Here is a 12,060-nt window from a genome sequence, read left to right as displayed (position 1 = left end):
AGTCAAGTTTTCCAAGTCAAGATATATTAGATTTACAATTTCATGCACAGCGTCTCAAATGGTAATCCCTGACCTTTCAAACAAAAGCATTTAATAATTGGTGACAAATGGTACACATGACAGACATTTCAATATTTTTGAAGGCTACAAGGGTGGTATTTAAAATTAAAACACCCTGTGTATGAGAAAACTAGTTAGTACTCACTAACATTCTGAGATAGAACAAAAATACTACCACTAGCCAGACCACAGCACCACAATGGCCAACATACGCTTTGCTCAGAAGAAGTAGGAGCATGACATCTTGTTTTCTATGAGGCTTTATCACATTCCATGAAAGGCTTACACATATACACCTAATCAGCGCCACTGACGTCAGGTGTGACAGAGTTGCCCTTTCTCCAGCAGGATGGCATTTTTACATAAACAATCACTCTGTCCATCTGTCAAGCCAAATTACCTGGACTGAGAAGGTTCTTTTTCCCAATCACCTCTTAGCAACCGTTAGTTAGCAGCAGAGCCTGCTTCGCACAAAGATTTGATTCAGCAAGCCACAGTTAAAAGGACATATCCCAACCAGAACTTCCAGAAAACTCTGTGCTCAGTGGTGTCAGTAGTGCAGCATAGCTTGATGATCCTCAGAATAATGAGTATAATAATAGAATAATATTTTTTTGCTACCCCATTTTACATAAATTTCCCTATTTTGTTATTAATAATAATTCATACATCACTGAAACAACACATTAAAGTACTTATTACTAAATTCAGTAAAAGAGTTTTTTTGGATTAAGCTTTTAACAGTAGACACAAAGCAGCTTAACAGAAATCTGGATGTATCATTCGATCCGTAATGAGCATGTTAGACGTGACATTGCCAAGGAAAATATCCCTGACACGAGTTAGAAGCTTGAAAGTGTAAGAACATCGTCCACGTCAGAGGGAGCCCTTGCCAGAATACTAGACTTCCGGATAATGAGGGGTTCACTTCCAGAAGCCGCTTTCAGGTTTAAGGAAATTTAAGCACAACGCACATGGCTTTTATATATCTTATTTTAATAAGTATAGCCTTATTTTTCTAGTGTTTTATATCCATGTTTTTGACTACAGTTTCTGCATTTTTGTGAATTACATTTTCTGGATTTAGCCCTTCTCTGCTCTGTTGGCCTTACTGACTGAATTGCCTTTTCACCTATTCTTTTGGACAACTTACAGTAATCCACAATCAATTCAGTTTGACTATTGAATAGCGGCAACAATACCTCCATCAGCAGCTGTGTTTTTACTGTGGGTGAGCAGGTCAAAAGTGTGCTTTATGTCATGAGAAGTCTGACCAGCAAGTTACCATGGTGAGCCCCTGTACCTACTTGTATAGTTTGCAATTGCCTGCATTGATTCTCAATGGTAATACTACCTACCCTGTCTCAGCCCTAATAGATTCGGGTTCCACTGACATCATCCAATGTCAGCTGGTAGAGTATCTATAACTTTCCACCATCCCATACGCCGTTCCCTTAAGAATTACAGTGGTGAATGACCAAACCATCACACACCAAACTATTCCCCTCATGCTACAGATGGGCCTTTTTCACACTAATGAAATAACCTTGTTCTTCACATCCACTTCATTTCTCATTTTCTACTGTTTATCCGAACTTCTCGGGTCAGGGGGAGCCTGTGCCTATCTCAGGCGTCATCGGGCAACAAGGCAGGATACACCCTGGACGGAGTGCCAACCCATCACAGGGCATACACACACACACTCTCATTCACTCACACACTACGGACAATTTTCCAGAGATGCCAATCAACCTACCATGCATGTCTTTGGACCAGGGGAGGAAACCGGAGTACCCGGAGGAAACCCCCGAGGCACGGAGCTTCCCCATCACTCATGCGATTGCACCATTACACTGCTCCCCAACACAGCTCCCCCAAGGGTCGATTTTACCCCCTTTAGTTATCACCCCCAATCCAATGGACAGGTAGAGCAGTTGAACCAGGAATTGGGCCATAACCTACAAACCTACTGCAGCGCTGTAGTGAATTCCTTCCATGTGCTGAACATGCCCGAGGAGCTACTGATCTCACACCCTTCAACTGCATCCTGGGTTTTCAGCCGCCTCCATTCCCATTCCCACCATAGACAACTGTCTTCCTGGTACATCAGCTAAAACAATTTAACCCAGTAACTACCTGCCACCTATCGCATAAGCCCGTTTCATGATGGTTCTCAGTCATATTTGGTACATGAAATCCTTGACTCCCAGAGACATAGGAGTCACCTGCAATACCTCGTTGACTGGGAGGGATATGGCCGTAGGAAGATCATGGGTCAGTGCCAGCGACATCTTGGACCCCAAACTCAGAGCAGAATTCTATGATCACACCCTGGCCTAGTTGCCACCCTAGAAAAAGAACACAAGGAGGTGTTCCTAGAGGGGGGATGCTGTAAGGTCCTCGTTCACAACACCTCGCCATCACGTCAGAGGGAGTCCTCACCAGAATTTTAAACTTCTGGATCTGCATCACAAGTGGCTTTCAAAAATATCATCACTTACACTGCCATACCGATCCTTATTTCTCTAGCAATTTTTTTCCATGTGTATGACCAGTTTCTGAAAATTTTATGATTTATTTAGCCCTCTGCTCAGTTTGCCTCGCTGACAGCCTTGCTGTTTTTTTTGGTACATTTTTGCCTTTTTTGCTGACCCTGTCTCTGTTACGTGTTTTTGATTTTGTTTCTCTGGATATTCTATGTGCTTGTTAAACTTTCCCCTTTATTTGCATCATGGACACCATTTCATTACAAAAAAGAACCAGACTCAAAAGAGAGCCTATGCTGATCTGGATGCTAACACACAGTGGTATCGTTAGTGTATATGGTTCTAAGGACATCTCTATTTAAGCTGGCAAGTTGGTGCAGTGGGTAGAGTTGCCACCTCATAGCTCCAGGTCAATGGTCTAATTTGGACATTGATCATAGGTTATTTTCTGTTCATGTACTCCTTGTTTCTGTGTCATTTAGGTTCTCTGGTTTCCTCCCATCTCCTGAAAGCATGGTGGTAGTAGGATTGGCTATAAAAAATGTGCCTTTGTTTTGATCATATCTGTGGGCATTGTGCCATTTGATAGACTTGTGTCTCATCCAGGCTGTACTCCAACCTCACAAATTTTCACAGCATAGTCTACACCATGATCCTTGACCAGGATAACACACTGTCTCAAAACCCTAACTTGGACAGTTAACCTTTAACAAGTCTACCTTTAACCTTTGTAATCCAAAATTCAAACTATCTAGTTCTGGCTGGAATAACAAACATCCCTTCTGACATTCTGTTGCCTTTAAGAATATACATCACATGTTTTCAACGAAAAAGAAATGCATGTATAAAAAAAAGCCCCAAACTCAGTCAGGGAAATAAAAGTCAATGTTTTTGATTATTATCCTCATTCAGCCACTTGTAGGGCTTTATTGTGAAGTATTTCTAAAAGAAGACTCCATTCAGAGAGCAGGATGTGGACTGAGCTACTTTAGAAATAATCCAGACTATCTTAATTTAAATGTGCCTGGAGCCCCAGTATCCCCTGTGAATCCATGTGAAGCCTATTTGTAATATACTACAAACACTAGAACATCCCTTTCTGTAGGATGGTTTTCGCTAATGTTGGGAGATTCAAACTGTGGATCTAAGTGTTTGGTACTTTTTTTTTGTTTCTTTAACAAGGACAATTATGGTCAAGATCTAATAATTATTTCAATGAATACACAATTATTGTATAAAACAAAACAAGTATAAAACAAATGAAAGGGAAGACATTTTCAGTGATGTAAAAATTGGCATGTATCAAACAAGTATACTACTGTATGTACTTCCTGCCTTTAGCAACACCTAATCTAAACTGTTAAACTGATCTAATAAACAATCAGGCTGATCAAGAAGGTTAAAGCAAACACTGAAGAAATAAATAGTGTAGAAATTTGTTATTGAAGTTTAAGGACAAAGAAAACACTGTACAACAGCAGAATTAATGTGTTTAATTTATTCAGAAACCTAACACCCAAAAATCAACCTGATTAAAGAGGTAATCATAATGTAACAGCAAAAAGGAAAACATTCAACCACCAAAGAGCACACACTAGTTATCTGCATTTTAGTGTTCATGAATATTGTTCAACATAGTTGACCACTGAAGTTTTTGGGGTTGTTCATCATCCATCCTTAGATATCATCTGTTAGTCAACAAGGGTAGCAACCACATCTGTGATGAGTTCATCATTTCCAGATTCTAGAGAGAGAAAGCATAATAGGAAGAGTTTCATGTTGACGTGTCTAATTCTGGAGAAGAAAAGAGATGAAAAGGAGTGGGGAAAAATTTGTTGATGCAAGCAAAAAAAAAAAAAAAAAAAATCAACATTTAAGCAGTTGATGGGAGACTTTAAAACTAGCACTGAAAACAATAAAATATACTAGGGAGTACAGCAAGAAAGGGATACAAACAATGAGAATCCTTCACACATTTAATTTCTACTTAGTCTTAATCAGCTGAGATGGGTGGATTACATGACTTCTTCCCCATCTTGGCTGTTATTTAATGGATTAAAATAGTTTGAGGGAGACGTGAGCAATGGTCTTAATCTTTACAGTAAGTATTATTCATCAGGTTCTCCAAAACAAATGTGCAAATGTCCAGTTTTCAAACTTTCTTTGTATTTACACCTCACCTAGTAGTTGATCATTCGTTTGACAGCATCAAAACATTTCCATTTGTCTGGGATATAGAAGGGTTCAAGCGTGTGAGGGAAAGGTGTATCATATCCACAAACCCTGCTGATGGGTGCCTCCAGGTTTAGGAAACATTCCTCCTGCCAAGAGAACCATAAAATAATTGAGTCACAACTGCAGGCATGGTGTACTTAACAGGCTGCTTAATATAAGTTGGGAATAATGCCTCCTTTTTTCACACATAATATATACCATAAACAAAAACAACCTTATACTATAGCCATGTTTTCCTTCTCATGTTCTTCATAAGTTATTGGCAGAGAGTTTAAAAACCCCCAGATAATCGTGTCCGTCTTGTATCCCATCTCACATTGGGGAGGATTCAGCCAGCACGCTCCACAGGGAAGCCAGAAAAATCTAAGCCAAACTGACAAAATCCCCACAATTTTGTTAATCAAAGCCAACCAGTGACTACTATTCCAAGCAGTTCACAAAGCAAAACTAAAATAGTCATCATTCTCTTTAATTTTCTGATTTTCCTTAATGAGGCAGAAATTACTGGTGAGAAATGCAAGATGAGCAGAGCATGATGCAACACAGTTCTTCCAAAAATCCAAAAAGTCAAATGCAGAACATGGGAATGCCTTTGTTTTCCAAAATTTGTACTCAATAGTGTTCAGGTGTGCCTATTGCACAACAGTTACTGCTATTTTGCACTTTGCAAGTTATTGCACTTCAGATTCACATGAAGCCATCCACCAAATTTTTAACTATATGAGGATATTTTGTGTCATCAATATACTTAAAATAGCCCATAATGATAGTGAAAAAAGTTTTCAGAAACATTTTAATTAACAGTTTAATACTGAACTCGAAAATAAAGTAAAGTATTCTTAAATAAGTATTTAGACCCTTTGTGCAGTACTGTAAAAGCGGCAGTTACAGCTTTTAGTTTTCACGTGCAAGTCTCTACAAGCTTTGCATACCTGGACTTGGGCAGTTTCTTCCATCCTTAGTAACCCCTTTATCCCAGATAGAGCCATGATTCTAGAGCCTATCCTGTGTGTGAATTTGGGAATATTCTGGATGGGATGTCAGTCTATCACAGGACACCATGCACACACATACATATCCTCATTAATACTGATGGGCATCAGATTTATCAAAGTTTTGGGAGGTGGGAGGACACCAGAGAACCACGAGGAACACCATGCAATCAATGGGACAAGGGATCACACTTACAGTGTATAACCAGAGACCCTGGAACTGTTAGGTGGTATGTTACCCAGTGAAAAACCAAAAAAACACCAAAAAAAAAGCTTGTGTATTTCATGACACTGAAAAAAGCCATTTTATAAAGTCTAGGCAAGCAGAAGAATAATCTCTCCAAAAGACAGGGTGTACATTAAGACCACTGGACATAAAAGGCATACAAGCTGGAGAAAAGGACACCATGTCAAAGGAGCATGCAGTGGACCTGAAGTAGCATCATGGAGTTCAGGAATTTGTCAGGAAGCAGGACATATGTTCTGAAGAAATAAATAGAATATCTGTACACACAGGGAAATCCTTTTATTCAACCATAATGTGTTCTAATCACTTGCATGTAGTGTGCGGCTCTTCTCTCCCTGCACATCAAACATTGAAGATACAGCCTCCCTCAATTCTGACTGCTTAATTATGAGTGGTTAGGCCTGATGGATTTGGGGGATTTTCGCCTTTTCTTCTGTTGCTCTACAGTACCCATTGTACCCACCGGACCTTGCAAACTAAACGGTCAAATGTAATTAGAATTATCTCACATATTAATGCTTTAAACACACATTCTGTTGTACTTCATCCTTATTGCTGTTATTAATAAAAAAAAAGACATTGGTCATCTCCCATGTCAGAGTGATCTTGGTTGTAATCTAAGTCATCTAAGTCACATAACAACGCATATTCAGCCTTTGAAATAATAAATGGTGTCTGTAGGAACAGTGATTCCCAACAGTATGGAGATGAATGACATCATTAGTACTGAACTATCAATAACACCATAATTGTTTGCTATATTTTGCCTTACCCCATCTTTCTTAGTGCTGATGCTGGTTTCGAACTGCAATAAGTTTACTTTGTTGTAGCTTTATGTCATCAAGCTCAAAAATACTGGCTGACAATAGCAATTTAATGGTTATAAATCAAACACTAAATAAATTCAAATTAACAAATAAATTAATTTTGTAAACCTAGAAATATATTTTACCTTGCTAAAAATAGATGCCAAAAAATACTGGAACCTATAAAGAATACCTGAGCATACCTTTAAATAAATAAATAAACAAACAATATTATTTTAATATTTACAGTCATATTTGGGGTGGGGTCACATTTGTTTAAAAAAAGAAAAATTCGGAGAAGGGTTGAACCAACACAGCCCTGAAAGCAACCCAACAAATGCACTGTGCCTCAAATTGAATCATTTGTCATGGTCAGATGAGCCCAAATTAAAATCTTTCAACAGAATCAACCCCTATAAAGGCATGGCATTTATCAGTGATGCACTGTTTCGCAATTGGTGGCCCAGAGGTGCTTGTTAAGATTGATGGCATCATTAATTCTGAATATTGGCATACTGTATTAATGAATGATTGCTTGACCTGTAGCACTATGTACAGAACAGACTATGTTCAGTCTCTCATCCAACAAGAACAGTCCAAAAGGACACAGGTACATAAATGTACATCAATCAAACAGAGTAGTTTAAATTGGTAATGTGAGCAGTAGAAAATTAGATTCACTTCTGTGCAAGAACTCAAAATATCCATTCTCCATCGCTGGCCTGGGGGCCTGCATTTCCACAATACCAGCCGAGTAGCTAGAGGCCATCACTTGAAAATTGAAGACAGATGTAATTTTATGTCATTTAGCCTCAAAGCAGAGGAGTCCACCTGCCAAGCCAGTATATGTCTGGACAACAGCTTCTCCTCAGCACTTTCATTGACTAGAGCACTTTAAAAAAATCTTTAAATAAACTTACTGGAAAGGCACAAGAAGTGTACAGTCTGGTCACAAGCCACCGCATCTGGACAGTGAGCTTCAGCAGAGCTGCAGTTTTTACTACAGTCGGTGTTTATCTATGAGAAGTGCATGATTACATGCAATATACTTTAAATATCAGTGTAAAAATAAGTCAATATGGGAGACCGACTCTAGAAAGAGTTTTGCTTTGGGACATTACATAAAAATATTTACAGTTCAATACTGCAGTCATAAATTTGGTCCATGCTACTGTCAAAAAAAAAAAAAAAAACACTCTATGTCAGCAACAGCCACAGACTGGAGATTACTGAAAGTGTAGAGTGATGCGGAAATGCCAGTATTACTAACCATACATTGCCAGAAAAAAGAATTGAGAACTGTCTCCTAGTGGAAACCAAAGTCAAATGAGGATAGCCACATTCTGGCATCCACTGTATATCTGGTATTTCTTATCCTAGAAGAAGATTTAGCATGTAGTGACTCAGTGATTGTTGATTGCAAAACACATTCAATCAAATGGAGCTTAGGCGGCAATATTTCATGTTCATTGATGCTGCTGAATAAAGGCTGGCTAAAGAATTGGGACAAAAGGCAATAGAAAATGTGTGAAAAATTAAGCACATACATCATTCATCTCAGATGTGAAAGAATCTGATCAACCAAATAGTGGTGCAACACAATGACACTGTTTGTATTAATAAAAGAGATTTAATTAAAAATTGTTAATTAAATTTTATCATGAAATAAATAATAAATATTAAACCCTAGAAAACAAACAACCCAAAAACACAGTAAAACTAAAACCCTCCTGTTCACTACTTTTACCTATATTTCAATTCCAAATTCCAAATCCCAAAAAAACTTCTCTGGTCTCAGAATCGCTGTGAACCTTACTTTAAAATAAACAAAATAAAGTTGCAACTACTCATAATTGTACTTCTATCTATTTAAAACAAATTCTCTTCATTCCAATACATAATTCATATTCAGTTAATACCAAATATACCATTAAACTTCCAATACTTAAATGCTTAATATGACAAATCAGATGCATATGATTACTACAATCCATTTACATTTACGGCATACACAAATTCGGAACAAAAATAAGCAGATTAGTAGACTACAACACAAAATTCTTTTGTTCTGTGAGAACACTTCATTAACTAAAAATAAAAAGCCATGAATTTAATCACACCCAGATCATTAACAACCAAATGTGATGAAGATTGCTCACTGAGGAGATTGTAATTTCTGAAAACACCATTGTTTTGGGTATTTGATTGCTGCAATGTGCAGGAAGCAAACCATAAAGGAGCTGTTGTTTTAGCTGAGAGTGATTGACTCATTAGGTCAGTTTCCTACATCTCAAACCAAATAATAGAGTACTTTTTAATATGTAATCAGATGATGTTTCTTTATGTATTTTTAGATAACCCACTTCTGGCAGAAGTGACTGATTAACACTTTCTCTAATCCCAAAGGATTAGAAATAGATAGCACTATCAAACCCAATTCTTAAATGTCACTGCTGTTTGGACAGTGCTCTATCTAATCGATCTAATGAAGACTTCATGACTCCAAAACTGCTGGATTTTATCTTAATTATGTCATAAAATGCATAAATACATTTATGTGAAAAGAGATCTGTATTGAATTAATGGGACTATTTCTTTGGAAGACATCTTTGCAATATTCCTATAAAGAGATTCAGATCCAGGGCTTGCACTGCAAGACAAACCTGCCCTTCCTCCTTAACACACACATGCAGGATGTGAGTAGGTTACTCACTTTGATGTGCTGCTCATCGCCACAACTCAGCATTAAGAGCTCTCACAGTTTAAGGTTTAATTCCTATTGATTCAAATTACAAGCCACTGGCCTCAACAGACAATTGGGTCAGCCGACTGGGCTCTTGTAAATGTGGTAGGTCTCTAAACTGAGTGTGCAGCTATGTGTGCTTTATAGAAACAGCTGGTTATGGCAAAAGCTGAAAGAAATACTACATGTGGTTTATGTTAAATGTAAGGTAGGTAAAGATATCCTGACAAAAATCATTAGCTATGATATTTCTTAAGTTTACTGACATATTTACGAAAAGTCAGAGTATTATATTTTATATTTCATACCTGAGATGCTCACATTTGATGTTTGCATGCTTCTGACATTTTTGCCAAATGTGGAAGAGCATCCACAAAGGTCAGTGCACAAGAAAACTGAAAGCTGTAACTGCCGCTTTTACCCTGCATAAAGGGTCTGAATACTTATTTAAGAATACTTTACTTTATTTTCGAGTTCAGTATTCAACTGTTAATTAAAATGTTTCTGAAAACTTTTTTCACTATCATTATGGGCTATTTTAAGTATATTGATAACACAAATGCTAAGCGTATTTGGAAACTCTAGGAACAACAACAATCTTTGCTATGGACAAATTCCTATAAAGGAGTCATGTAATGTGTGCTAAACAAACAATGACTGATTCTTTGTTGAACAAGAAACAGCTGAATGACAAGAAGAGCCAGAGTAGAAAAGGGTTGTAAGAAAACCGTCAGAAGACTCTTTTCACCATCCCTTTCTGGATACCCCAAAAGCCCATTCAGACAATCAGCCGAGCCTTTCCTTCTTCCTCATACACACATGCACACACCTCATAATGCCAAACAATGACACATGACATAGCTTCAGTCAAGACAGGATGCTTTCATTCCCTCACACAATTCCAACTGCTTTTTATGAGCAAAAGAGAGAAACAATAATCCAACTATTCCACTAAGGTGTCCAGGAATGGCAAGATCGACCTAAAAATCCCTTTGTTCCAGCCATGAATCCAGAAATAACAGGACACAGTACTCCTCTCCCATTTTCAGGGAGTCACTGATGGGAGTGTTGGGGGAATGTCGAGAGACCAGATACCTTATTTCTGATCTCTCTCAATTTTGTGCAGAGAGAACCTTGGGAAATAGTTTCAGATTACTGCATTAAGCCCTCTATAGTATGTGTAAAAGAATACTGACAAGGCACTGACTTGCAGGCAAGAAAAAAAAATTGTTCGTAGTCTAACAAACCAGACTTTTAGCATTTACCAGACAGTCTAGTACATTTCACTACGTAGTTCAAATAATATCACTACATGTCATACTGTATACTGTTGCGTATGTGACTAATAACATTTAAGTTTGAATTTCATTTCATAAAGAAACCGAAATGAGCATGTTGCTCAAAACCAACCTATTTTTATATAAAGAGGTAATGACTGACTTGAGAGTATTTCTCTAGCAGATTAGCTCATAATGCTTTCTTTCATAACTTTTCAAAATGGGACGCTATCAGTCCAGTTAAAATAAGTTGCAAAGAAAAACTAATCCAGCATTCAAAAGCTGCTTTGCCATTCAAACCTGGCACATAGAGATCAGACTGCAACCTTTAAGATTCTAAATATCATGGCCAGAAATGTATTTATAAAGCTTTTGGAATCTCCATGGCAGTTGGGCAGAGATTCTGAGGCCAAGACCTGGTTGTTTACATGAAGTCCAGGAACCCAAGACATGCAGATTTACTGCCTGGCAAAAACATGACTCAGTAGATTCATGGTTATCAGTAGAATCCTAGCCATTTGGTTTATGTTGTTTTTTTTTGTTTTGTTTAAGCATTTCATTTACACATAAGGCACCTCATGGCAATATCTCTGAACTCATGTGCTCACCCATTGAAGATGATGAATATTTTCCACAAGAGGGAGCTTTTGGTAATTTAGTAGCTTTTAGCCTGATTTCCATCTCAGTGCCAAATAAACAGCTACTGCATGGCATCATTCCATGGCAAATGGGTTAGTTACATTTTCAATTTTGCCTGTTATGCAATCTAGAATATCAATCAATTAATCAAGACTAAAAGGCATCACTGGAAAATCCTAACCAAAAAAAAATCCACAAGAACAAGACTGTGGGCAGGTCAATGATCCTCCCATTGAGAATACATATATGGAATAGATTTTTGCAAACAGATTAAAATAATTTCTTACATGAGATTTAAAAAGGTTAAAAAGTGCAAAATCAAGATGGATTGACAAATATTATTACTGTGATCTAACATTGACAGCAATGCAACAAGCCAACAAAAGTCTTAAATCTTTGGTGAAGTGCTGCCTGTTTCTCTAGGCATTTATCTTGAATTTTAGAACATTTAAAAATTGTGTTAAAGCATTAATTGGAATGAATATACACTCACCGGCCCCTTTATTAGGTACACCTTACTAGTACCGGGTGGGACCCCCTATGGCCTTCAAAACTGCCTTAATCCTTCGTGGCAT

The 12,060-nt window shown here is 37.7% G+C and overlaps 1 protein-coding gene across 3 annotated transcripts in view; it reads right to left on the bottom strand.

The window, feature by feature from the left end:
- Window positions 1–4,029: 4,029 nt before the first annotated feature.
- The window catches only part of bckdhb (branched chain keto acid dehydrogenase E1 subunit beta), a 48,764-nt gene continuing 40,733 nt past the window's right edge, over window positions 4,030–12,060 (bottom strand). The window contains exons 10-11 of one of the 3 annotated variants that reach the window (XM_027149262.2): window positions 4,727–4,867; window positions 4,030–4,340 (exon numbers count right to left, since the gene is read on the bottom strand). In XM_027149262.2, the coding sequence (XP_027005063.1) occupies window positions 4,727–4,867 (141 nt within the window). In that variant the 3' untranslated portion in view covers window positions 4,030–4,340. The remainder of the gene's footprint in view (window positions 4,341–4,726; window positions 4,868–12,060) is intronic. The other 2 variants (XM_027149260.2, XM_047811318.1) reach the window with 2 other exon arrangements.

This window comes from Tachysurus fulvidraco, chromosome 3 (genome assembly GCF_022655615.1).
Source record: "Tachysurus fulvidraco isolate hzauxx_2018 chromosome 3, HZAU_PFXX_2.0, whole genome shotgun sequence".
Classification (NCBI taxonomy): Eukaryota; Metazoa; Chordata; class Actinopteri; order Siluriformes; family Bagridae; genus Tachysurus; species Tachysurus fulvidraco.
This window is presented reverse-complemented; position numbering and strand designations above follow the sequence as displayed.